This window comes from Apus apus, chromosome Z (genome assembly GCF_020740795.1).
Source record: "Apus apus isolate bApuApu2 chromosome Z, bApuApu2.pri.cur, whole genome shotgun sequence".
Lineage (NCBI taxonomy): Eukaryota > Metazoa > Chordata > Aves > Apodiformes > Apodidae > Apus > Apus apus.
In genome coordinates, this window is record NC_067312.1 from 51,872,344 (window position 1) to 51,884,966 (window position 12,623).

At 37.4% G+C, this 12,623-nt stretch overlaps 1 protein-coding gene across 1 annotated transcript in view; it reads right to left on the reverse strand.

Annotated features, from left to right (window-relative positions):
* Positions 1 to 402: 402 nt before the first annotated feature.
* Positions 403 to 12,623, reverse strand: part of PGGT1B (protein geranylgeranyltransferase type I subunit beta) — a 37,341-nt gene continuing 25,120 nt past the window's right edge. Inside the window, 5 exon segments of the mRNA XM_051643475.1 lie at positions 403 to 988; positions 991 to 1,122; positions 6,102 to 6,210; positions 6,490 to 6,674; positions 8,421 to 8,466. Of these exon segments, the coding sequence (XP_051499435.1) occupies positions 942 to 988; positions 991 to 1,122; positions 6,102 to 6,210; positions 6,490 to 6,674; positions 8,421 to 8,466 (519 nt within the window). The 3' untranslated portion in view covers positions 403 to 941.

A 12,623-nucleotide genomic window follows, 5' to 3' on the forward strand; every position in this document is an offset into this window, starting at 1 on the left:
GAAGTAAAGTACTACTACTAAATGAGCTAGGAATGTTCATAATCTCTAAAAATAAACTACCTCCACTTACTTTAAAGCCCTATGCTTCGTTCTGTACATGGTGTGATTAGGAAACTCATAATTATTTCACACTAAAAGGGAAACATGTAAGAAAAAAGAGTGCAGTCATACAGTGTTAATGCTCTGCAAAAGCTTGACTTTCTAATACTGTTCTCACAAATGGCTACTCTTTCAAAAGACTCTTGCTGACATACATCAATATGACACACTCTTACTGAATTTCACAGGAAGAGAATATATCAGACAAAAGCTTGTTGTCTGGACAGTGATACACTGCTTCTGTGTAGAGGCTACTCAGAAGAATGATTAAATCCATTTAGTAAGGCCACACAACTTTCAAAATTCAGTATATTGAATAAAATAATTTTATTTGTAATTATTTGTTGTTGTTTTTTTAACAAAGTTTACAGAATCTTAAAGTACATGATAAAAGGTAAATTTTAACTGAGACTTAATATGGGAGATTCTCTACCCAAAAATATGTGAAACATTAAGATCATAAAGAACACAGTTCTGTGCTATACTGTATGATATGTAAACAGATTTTTAAAATACATCCCCATTATATATTTGGACACAGTATGCACAAATTTAAAAAAATAAAATAAAAATGAAGTTTAAATGCCTCAAGGGATTTCTTAGAAGTAAAGCCATTTGAAGAGCCATTTACCGTCCGTGGTGACAAACTTCCTATATAACCAAAATATTTCCTTTTTTTCACAATGCAGAATACCTGCTGAAGGCAAGTCCCTATCAAAGTGATGCCAGCAACACAGATCTGATTGTATGACTCCAGCACTTAAAAGAGCACATTGGTTATAGATGGCTTTTAACCTTGGGCTACAATTATGCTACCAGAACTAAATTCAAGTCTAAATCAGTCATGTAGAGAGGTGTGTGTTGACTGAACACTGTTGAGAGTCCTTGTTTTCCAAATCTGATGAAGGCGGTGAAGGCGCTCTGAGGTTCTTATGCTGACATTCAGGGCAGGGTGAACTTCACAAATACCAGACTCTCCAATTAACGACAAACCACAGATCCCAAAGTAGGCATGTAGAGCATCTGAAAGAAAGAAGGAAAAGGAAAATGTAAAATTATGTCAGGCTGTAGCAGTTCTTGGATTCCAACACTCCTGAATAATTACAGCCAAAGAAAACAAACAGGTGCTACATTTTAAACTTCAATTTTGACAGAAAACATCTAATTTTGCCCTTAGCCAACAGTGTGAAGTGATACTCTGCAATGTCTAAAACTAGCATCTAGTTTTGTTTTATAACAACATTTCTTGCCCGCTGCTTTACTTCTTCTCAGTGCTCAGGCCAAACAGCAAAAGAATCTGAGGAGACAGAAATCAGCCACAACAGATGACTGCCACCAAAAAGGGATGCTTTTATTTCCCCTGCTCCATCCTGCTGCAGCCTACTTTATACCAGCACTACAGTTTGCTGAATATTCACCACAACCTAAAGCAACTAAAAAAACATGGAAGAAAATTACCCCAAGGAGGAGAAAATGGACAGTTTTCTGATATTTTAGTGAATTAAACTGGTTCACAGAAGGTTTTGATATACACTGAAGCCAATGAAAGAAGGAGGAATGATGTGCAGCTATACCTGGGAAGCTGGGAGAGAGCCTGGGAAGAGAAGTGAGACTGCTTGCTCTGGGCAGGAGCAAGCCATTAGATTGGATTATCTGCCCATGAAATCACAGGCTAAAGATGGAAAGAAAATATGACCTTAATGAGACCCATACAAATTCACAACACTTTGCAATCTTTTGGAGGTGTCGGTACATTCATATCTGACTAAAATTATATTACAAGAAGGTATCTGGAGACAGACTCCAAAAGAAGGCTTCTGCTAATCCGTGTTAACATGCAGACAAAAGCATGCTCAGCAGATAGAGACCCTACTGACCTGTGTCAGGCAAGGAGACTGCATCTTCAGGAAATACAGTATGTTAACCACTTTGGACAGCTGCATTACATACAGGTAAACTTAATTACCTGCATGTGGCTATTTTGTAGATTTAATCAGAAAGTTAAACAGTTGTGCAAATCCATGCTAACTTCATTCAAGTTAGCTCCAGCCAAAAGATTATGCAGCCTCTTTAATCTTCAGCTTCAAGCTCTAAAACACACCAAGCTTTTCAAGATCAAAAAGCACAGGTCCAAACATTTTGTTTTCTAAGTCACACACAGATATGGAATGCAGCATGCAAACCTGCAACTGCTTGGCTCCTGTCTTGAACACATACCAAAGTAAGGTTGCTATAAAAGCAAATCTCACTTCAGTGTAGTAATTGTAGTAGCACTGCACTCTCATTTTGTGTGATTACTAGTGCTTGTCATTTGTGCACACATTTTCATTTTGCCACTCTTCTATGCTATATCTTTTGATCTTTCTCTTGCATAACTTGTAATTAACACACGCTTCTATTTCTTTTATACTGCAAATAACTTAGAAATAACAATTGAGATATATCAGAGTGGCCGACCTCCTGGGGCGTACAACAGTACATCCAGTAACGTAAAAGAAAAACTTACTTAACACCTAGTCATGAGCTATGCAAAGTATAAAAAAACCCCAATGCCTTAGGTATGTAGTTTTCTAGATACATGTTGTGGATTAGCCCTAGTAGGGAGCTAAGGACAGCACAGCTGCTCACTCACTTCCCCTGTCCACCCCAGTGGGAGAAGACAAAGACCGAACATGAGAAAACCTATAGGTCGAGATAACGGCAATTTATAGGGAAAGCAAAAGCTGTGGGTGAAGCACAGCAAAATAAGGAATTCAATCCCATGGACAGGCAGGTGTTAAGACGGTTCCTGGAAAGCAGGGCTTTATCATGCAAAATGGTTAGTTGGGAACACAAACACTGTAACTCCAAATGTCTTCCCTTTCCTCTTCCTCCCAGCTTTCATGGCTGAGCATAATGCTATGTGGTATGGGGTACTCCTGTAGTCAGTAGGGTTCAGCTGTCCCAGCTGTGCCCTGTCCCAGCTGTGCCCTGTCCCAGCTGTGCCCTGTCCCAGCTCGTGCATCCCCCAGCCTGCTCACTGGCAGGGTAGCCAGTGAAACAGAAAGGCTTTGACACAACAGCCAGAACATCAGTGTTAGCAACACTGTTTCAGTCACAAATCCAAAACACAGAACCATGGGGCTACTGGGAAGAAAATTAAAGCCATTAAACCACATTAATGTGCTTTGGTGTTTGCAACAGCTAGTACCAAAGCAAGGTAGCAGATCTAATTGCTTAACATGAAAGACTTGGAAAAAAATACTTACCAGTCACTTGCAAACAAAGAAGAGAACAAATACAGTAGGTGTTCAGTTCTGAAGTATTAATCTCCCTACTAAGCCAGTATCTATGCCTGCATTATAAAACTGCAATAGTACTACTACTACAACAATGATATTCAGAAGACTTTTAGATAAAAGCCTTTCCTACAATCGACAACCTGTATATCACAGAATCACAGAATGTTAGCAGTTGGAAGGGACCTCTGGAGATCATTGAGTCCAACCCTCCAGCCAGAGCAGAACCAAATGTATGGCAGGTCATCCAGAAATGCATCCAGTATGCATCCCTATAAGCAAAATAATAGTCATGGGCTGATTCACTTTGTTATGCTCATGTTTTCAGAGGACTACTACCATTTACAAGTCTTTCGACTCTTAGATTTATTTTCAAAGGCAAGAAAGTTTTCTAAGCTCGCTGCTTAATAAGGACACTGGTCAAAAAGCTGTTTAAATGAAGAAGCGTCAAATAATGCTACTGGGCCTCCAGACCAACAATGTATTGGTATCTGTTAGCATGGGAACATCAGGACTACAAAATAATATATCCCTGAATCATCAGTTGTGAAAAGTAACTTGCAAGTTTTAAAGACAATGTAATATATAGATTATCACAAGCAACTGTTTTCTGCATTTATTTTTTTTTCTGTCTTCTTCCTACAAACATTATTGCACAACAAAGACAGGTTGACTATCTAAATGTAAACAGAGCTTTTATAAAGTAGGAGCTACAGAAGTTCAAATTCTGAATCTATCTTAGAAAGCACCTTTGCAAAAATGGCATAATCTTACTTTGCGAACATTGCCTGGAATGTTCCGTCACACGAGTTCTGCAACAGAACCCAACTGAGGCCACTATTACCAGCCTACAAATACTAAATGATTCAAGGAGAACGAGTAATTCCTGTCCATATTCAGCCTCAACAAAACTATTAACTCATTTGCATGATGACCCATACCACTTCCTTTACCTTCATATTTTTCATTTACACTGAAGAGGTCTGTGTACATTTAATCAAGAGCTGGCTTTTGGGAACAATGAGCTGCACAGGTGCTTCATGTTAGTGTAGTGTGAGATCTTTATTGTGGAGACATACAATGATCAAATGACAGTTTGCCTTTCAGATATGAGACTGAGCTTGCTGGAAGCCCAGCTGTGTACGTATGACAATGAAGTCACAGTTCCATAGAAACAATCTTTGCTATACTGCATTTATAGTAATTCTTCACATCAGAACAATGTTAACTTTTTGCTCTTTCCTTCAAAACATGAACACAGACTTACGTTGCCATCTGCCTGAGGAAAGAATGCTGAAATAACCCTATATTTTTCAACAAAACAAATAGCAAAAGTTTCATAAGAAACCCCAATGTTGAGGGTGGAATACCACACAAATCAAAGGAAAGCAGCTTTATTATTAGTCTTGCCTTTCTCAAATCTTGTGTCAAGCAATCACAGCTATGCTAAAAGACAAGGTAAGGAACTCTGCACATGACTGGGGTTCCAAACAGCATCTTTAATTCCTAGCTCACTAAGTAAATGGTTCATCAGGACAAAAAGAAGTATTTCCTCCAAGTGATACTAACTGATTTATATAAAGCAGAGTAAATACAGCTAAGTCCTCAGGAATCCTAAACTGGTTTTCAGGAGTGGGTCTAACTTGAAAAAATCTCAACTGTTGTTTATAATGAAATTATTAAAAGATGCGCTATTGGGATGCAGATGCTGAAGAGACTCATACTTTACTATTATTAAATTTTTATCTGATTTTGTCAGCTTACAGAGTGTTTATCTTCCCATGTATGAAGTGTCACTGGGCAACACTACTGGCACAAAGTTTGTTTTCACAGTTCATTGAAGTCTATTACTTCAAATTAAAAAATATAGTGTCTTTTCAAGTTTTTCACTACTTCAAATAATCCATTTTCAAAAGGGTAGTAATTATCTTTTAGATACACTATGTAAAATTGCTGTGCATAACTACAATCACAGAACCACAAAATATGCTGAGTTGGAAGGGACTCATAAGGATCACTGAGTCCAACTCCTGTCGTTTCCTAGGACTTGAATCAGGAACCTCTGGAACACCAAGCAGTGAGTTTTACTGAATTTCTGTACAACTCTGTGCCACTATACAAATCAGAAAGAAGAGTAGTTACTCTTTTTCAAGTAGAAGTTTCAGAACATTAAAGCACAATGTCTCCATCATCTCCTGTGCCTCTGATGAAGAACTTCATTAGGTCTGTGTACTATTTCCTATATGGCATTCTAAATATCCTCAAAAAACCCATGTTCTATATACATCATAATATGTAACTACGTCAACTTTGACTGTTCATACATCAGTAACTTCTGAATAAGCTTAGAGGATTCCTTTACTAAGGAAACAAATGTTTTGAAATATTTTATTTGGACCATTTAAAAAGACAGCCACTGCACAATATTCCCTTTAATTAGAACACTTAAATACATACTGAAAGGCACGTCTAGCTCTAAATAGGTATTCTTTTAGCAATACTCTAAATAACAATACCTCACCTGCATCGTGGCTGAACAAGGAAAAATGGTATCTCCCTCTTTCCACTCTAGTAATGAAAATCTCATTATACTTAAAAGGAGGCTTTTTTCTGTTTTTCAAGGAGGCTGAGGAAAAAACTTCCTTTATACCTACCTCTCAGGTGTCTGACCGCTGGAATGTATTGCTAGCTTAGAAGACACCATAATTTTAAATGTAAGTTTACCTGGATGGCTATCTGGCCACTTGGCAAATCCACCAACAAGGCGATCTTGAGTTGACAGGATGTAATTTCGGTTTTTCTCAAAATTTGTGTACTGGAATATGTTCAAGAGCTGAAAAGAAATTAGACCATTAGAGTAGTACACTAAATCTTGGCATTTTTTAAATACTAAAATATAAGGCCTATTTATGAGATAAGCAGTGATAGCAGAGATACTAATCTGGTAAGTCTCTATAACTTGCATTTTTGCAAGATGTAAGACCTTTACAGTGATCTCTGCATATTCATAGATTTGTGTCAAATATGTAAACCTTTCAAGCAAAGAAATGATATCATCCTTAAAGAAATCAAAGCAAGTCAGTAACTATCCTGTGGCTTTTCTGTACACTACCTTCAATGTGGCTCCCACCCAAAATGAATAGCAGGTGTCTACAGGTTTGTTAGGTCGTCCATGGTAGCCATTCTGTTGTCTCATTATACACCACCTTCTAATTCTGTTCAGTTCTTTTTCTGAAAAAACTTCCTCCAGTTTTCCCATCAAACACAGTGATGCAATACCACAAAATGTAGAGCCACCTGTGAAGAGAGAGCTGGTTTTGTCATGTTTTGATATCCGTATTTTCACTGAAGCCTGTACGATCTCAGTCAGAAGCAGGGTAGTAACAATTAAATAAATCAATTTTTTAAAAAGTATGAACGTGCCAAGTCTAAATTCCAAATAAATAAAAACACCTTGGTTCAGCACGTACAGAGGGGAGAGAAACTCAACCCAACTCTTGCACAAATAAATATGAATTATTTTTCTTAAAGCTGGACTGCCTGTCAGTGCTGCACAATTTATATTACACAACAGTCCAGAAATAAGTACATTGCAACACACCAGAAAATATTTATTCATATATAACTTTAAAAAGAAAGCTAGAGGGAGGGGGGAAGGGCTGAGGGGGCAAGAGGTCGAGGGGTCAAGGAGGCAAGGAAAAGGAAGAAGTGAAGGAGAAGGCGAGGAGAAGGCAGGGAGAAGGCAGGGAGAAGGCAGGGAGAAGGCAGGGAGAAGGCAGGGAGAAGGCAGGGAGAAGGCAGGGAGAAGGCAGGGAGAAGGCAGGGAGAAGGCAGGGAGAAGGCAGGGAGAAGGCAGGGAGAAGGCAGGGAGAAGGCAGGGAGAAGGCAGGGAGAAGGCAGGGAGAAAAAAAAGGAGAAAAAAAAGGAGAAAAAAAAGGAGAAAAAAAAGGAGAAAAAAGGCATGGTTTGTACTATGAAAAGACTAAAGACTGCTGGACTCTCATGCTTGTAATGAACATACATTACACTTGTAATGATTTTTTTTGTCAAGGAAATGGCACAGTGAGATCTGGAATTAGAAGATAGTAATGTTCTTTGTGTATCATGGCCGTCACTTTTTAAAAGCCATCAAAACTCCCTCTCAGTCTATTATCTGGTATTATAAAGTTAGAGCCTGGGAAAGACTAAGCCAGCTGTTGGTGTAAGTCTTGGGGCTTGAAGTTCCTTACACTATCGTGGTGCTAGAAGAGTCCAAGAATTCTGAGATTACTTTCATTCTGATGCTGAAATGTAGCAGGAAAGGATGCTGAAGTAGTGCTATCACTAGCATTCAGTAATAACTTTGCTAACTAACTTTTATCATACATAGGTGTATAATTTAAGTTTTTTAACTTTATTTGTGCTGCAGGAAGAAAACAGGTGGAATCCTATCAAAGTTCAATACAAAAGATAAACCTAGCAAACATTTGATAGGTTTAGTCTCAGCCACATAAAAGTCAACACAAGCAGACCACTGCTGCATGGCACAGAAACATTCTGCTTAAAAATGTCAGTCTCTCAGGAATTCCTATCTTCACAACTACTGACTTTACAAAAATCAATGGCTGCTTCAAGATTTGAGCCCCCAATGGATGCTGCAACATAATAGAGGGAATGTTTCTAGTTTTACTAACAGCTGCTGAAAATGGAGATTATCAGGTGTATGGCACAAAATCTTTTGATGATAAATCCACAGAGTAGCAATGGCAGATGTGGAAAACGTTTGCTTTGTCAGCAAGAGATGAGAACTACAGCCAATACCTTTTAACAGAACATTCATGCGGTAAGACTAACGGAGTTTACATATTGAAAGCCCATCTGGTCTGATATTAGGTGGAACTAAGGGAAGAAGACAGATGATATTCTGAGACCTGTTATGGATTTGCTTCTCATCTCACTTCCTTAAAATCAGAAAATAAGGAAAGGCATGACATACCCTGCACCTCTTACAGCATTTTCAATCCCAATCTTAAAAACAGGCATAGAACATTTTAACACTCTTACCATGAGATTCCAGTCCAGCTCCCTGTGCCAGGCCGTTATCATAAGACTAAAGAAAAAAATCCCACAACTCAGTTACTGAAGAACCATGTAAGTTTCATAGACATTGCAATTCCTCAGTTTACTAGCAAAATTATCAGACCACAACCACTATTTTACCTCATTAAATTCTGAACATATGCCTCAAAAAGTGCTTGGCACAAAACATTAAGCAAATCACCCTTGTTTCAAAATGCAATCAGCTTTTACAACTTTCACGGAGCTCATTTCAGTTCTGATGTATGTTACAAGTCTGAAAATGGGTAAACATGTCTTTGCCAAGAAGGGTAAGCGTGTGATGCAGAGAATAACAAAAAAAACCAAAACAAACTCAAACTTTTTTATAAAAATAGGAAATGGATATGTAATTCCAAAGAAAATTAAATGTATAAATTAAATGTCTCTAAGCCAAAGATGGTTAACATATAAAAAACCAGAATGCAAGGTACTACTATGTGTACAATACTCAACTACAGGAAATGCTTTAGTAAGGAGCAAGAACATCAGGCTTTAAAGAAATGAAGACTGGTGGCAGGCGGGAACCAGAAGCAACAACATAATAAAGCATACTAATGAACCAAACATAACCTGCCCTGTAAAATATTACTGCTAAAAAATATCTTAACAATGCTGAAAAATCACTTTAAGTGAAAAAAAAACAGGAGAAGCCTGAGTCTGACAAAGTACCAAGAATATTACGATACTGGTCTGTTACAAGCAATCTAGGAGCACATGATATTGTACATGTAGGAATAAGAATCTTCCCTAAAAATTCCTTATATAATCTTGCATAATAGGAAACAAAATAACATAATGAGTTACTAATTAAATGGAAAATATTTATTTTACAAGAGTTCATAGAATTATTAATGAATTATCACTGGACAAATATAAACTGTTTAGCAGTTGAACTTTTGAAGTTAAATTTCACAGGTCCTACTCAATCGATTGATTGATTCAATTATCTATCACAGTTAAAAAGCAATTTTAACTCCCTCTGCCGCCAGGCGCCGACTACATATTTCTTATTTTTATTCCAAAACATTTAATAGTGGCGAGTAGATACAAGACACCTTGAAATACCACTGATGACTTCCATAGTCCTAACCAAAGAATGGCTACAGGAGTTAGCATGTCTTTAGGAATGACGTAGGGATTATTTTGTAGATCTGTTTTTAAAGTTTAAATTTTAAAGAGAAGAAAAAAGGGAACAGAAGCAGACAGGGAAGCTATACTAGAACTGTATTCCTCAGGCTTTGAGTTGTTGCTGCAAGCTGAAAAAGACTAACATCTATCTGTACACTTCAAATTCTGCTCTAAAGTTTGAACTAATCAATTTTAAGTAATCCCTAGGAACATCTGAATGGTAAAACAGTGTTAAATCCTCACACTGCCTTTTGAGATTGCAGTGCAAATTGGGCTACAACATTCAAAGCTATTAATTGCTAAGCAAAGGCAAACTGATGAGCAAAGCTATGCTTACAAAGCTAATTAACTCTACAAACAGTAACTGTAAGAGGAGGTCGTTTGCTTTATGTATGACAAAGTAAGTGTGAATCCGAGACAGTGTATCATGTTGGGCTGTACAATTAGCCTGCAATATTAATAGACAATAGTTGACCTCTGGCTGACTGCTGCCTGTTTATTTACAGACAGCAGCTGCTCTTCGGGGATTTGTGTGCAATGAAGAACTAGGGAAATATATTTGTTTCTTTATCCTTTTGAAAAGACCCAGAAAACTCTATGCAAAACGGGCTCTACGTTACTGCAACATGAACACTGCGTAAGTAAATACTACCCCTCAGGAAACGTGTAAATCCAGTTGGGTGCAATCTTTGCTTCACAGTCTAGAAGTTTCACAACCATCTTAATTATATTAATAGACTCATATACCTGTGTTTCAAGAGGACTCTTGCTATATTAGAAAAAGCAGATGCTATGCTTAAAGCTTCATGTAGTATCTCTACTTAAAAAAACCAAATTTGTGGAAAACAAAAAAATAATGCAAAAAGCAGTATTTTAGATCTGGAAGTCATTAAAAATTTCAGCATCCTAGTGTCTGTTGTTCTCTAATTAGTGATATAACTGATTTTTGAATGTGAAAGCCAAAAACCAACCTATGGCGATCAAAATTGTGCGACTGGAACCTATTTTACTGACAATAAAATTGATCCAAAATTATTTCTGTGATCAGTATTGTATGAATACTTTTTAGTCAAGTGATAACAAAAAGCCTAACCATTCTTTAAGAAAATTCAATTCCTTCTAACAGTTACTTTTCAGAATTAAGCAACACCATTGTTTCATTTTACAATCTTCTGCTGTTCTTGACATGCCTAGCTACCCAAGGCCCCTCCATCCATCAGCTGTACTCAATTATCTCTGTCACAATTCTTATATTGCATCAGTAAATGAATTTCAAAGAACAAGCTAAAAAATCCAGAAGCTTATTGTAACAATTATTGTGTTTAACCAGTCATCTTACTCTCCATTCAAATCAGTTGCACTTCACATGTACACCAATTTCAATAGCCGAAAAAAAGTTTGTGGACTATCACCTGCCTCATCTATGTGCAAGTGATGATATACAACAGTAAAACAAAACCACATCTTTCTGTCACAGCAGTTTTCCACTGTGCAATGCAATCTCTTTTATTTTATAATTAATGGAAGCACCAGAATGAGGCAATATTGTAGGAAAACAGGAATAAAATTTGCAAGAAAGTCTACAGCAATATTCACCGTATAATTAGTTACACAAGGAAAAATGAATAAAATAATCTCAAATAGATATTACTTTTAATTGTCATATATACAGGTTATTTTTAGCACAATTACAAAACTGTAACATAGGAAATCAAGCTCACATTCCTAGATACTACATTTCACACTCACTGTATATGTTTAAGAAATACACTTTTTTACTTGGTTCACGTGATAGATAACTGAATTGGAATACAACTCAAGGAAGGGCATGGAAAGACAGATGAGAGGAAGGAACAACAACAACCACTGTGAAATTATTTTCACAATGTGCTACTCCCCAGGTGTCTGAGACATTTTCAGGCACAACTTCAACTGTAAAATCTGTCTGAGCCAGATGTAAAGATTTTGTGTGTTTGCCCAGTAGTGCCAGGCACTTTGTAATGAAGTAAATGTATTGAAATACTGGTTTGATCAAAGAGTGCATACCCAGGAAACCCAGACAAAGCAAGTGTACATGTGTGTACCAATTCTGCAGCCAATTAACAGTAAACCAATGCTTTTAAAATTCAAATTGTACTGAACACAGTATACAGCCAACCTAGCAACTGACTAGCAATTTGTGCACAAAAATGTAGCATCTCATTACACAGTAGCACATGCTAAGATAATTCCTACCTTCAGAACACTGCTTTTAGGATCACTTTTACTTACTTTCTGAGCCAGCCAGGAAAAGACAACCTTTTTGATGAGCCATAGTGTCTTCTAGACTTCGACCATGTCCAGACTCCAGTTGTACTTCACTGGTCAACTACAGTACTACTACAAGACCTTTTAAGATGTCTTGTACTATCCAGGCTTCTCTTTTTTTTTTTTTTTTTTTTTTTTTTTTAAAGTACTGTCAATTTTCCCAGTAGGAACACAACAACTGGAATTTGCAGGCACAAGGATTAAGGCTAAGGATTTAGAAGCAAACTATAAATTGGCTTCATGATCACTGTAGACAGTAAATCTGCAGTGCCATTTCAAAGCCCCAAACTTTAAGAAAACCACCACTTGACTGCCCTATCAATGGCCTCATATGATGCTCTATAGTTCTTGTCTTAGAAATAATTGTTCCCTGATCTCTTCATCTTTTCAGTGATACTTACTACTTTATCTTATTACTTCACATTCCTCCGTCACACTCCATTTAATAATCTCATTTCCAGAATGGGGAAGAAGTTGGGAGAGGACATATCCAGGACACCTGAATCCAACTAGCCAAAGGGATATGCAGTATGTTTTAACTTCATGCTCAGCAATAAAAATGGGGGTAGCAGAAGAAGGGGTGGGGAGGGGAAAATGTCTGCCAAGATGGCTGATGGCTGGACATCAGTCTGCTTGTGGGAGGTGGTAAGTGACTGTGCATCACCACTTGTTTTTTTTCTCTTTTCTTCACTTAGCTAACTGTCCTTACCTTGA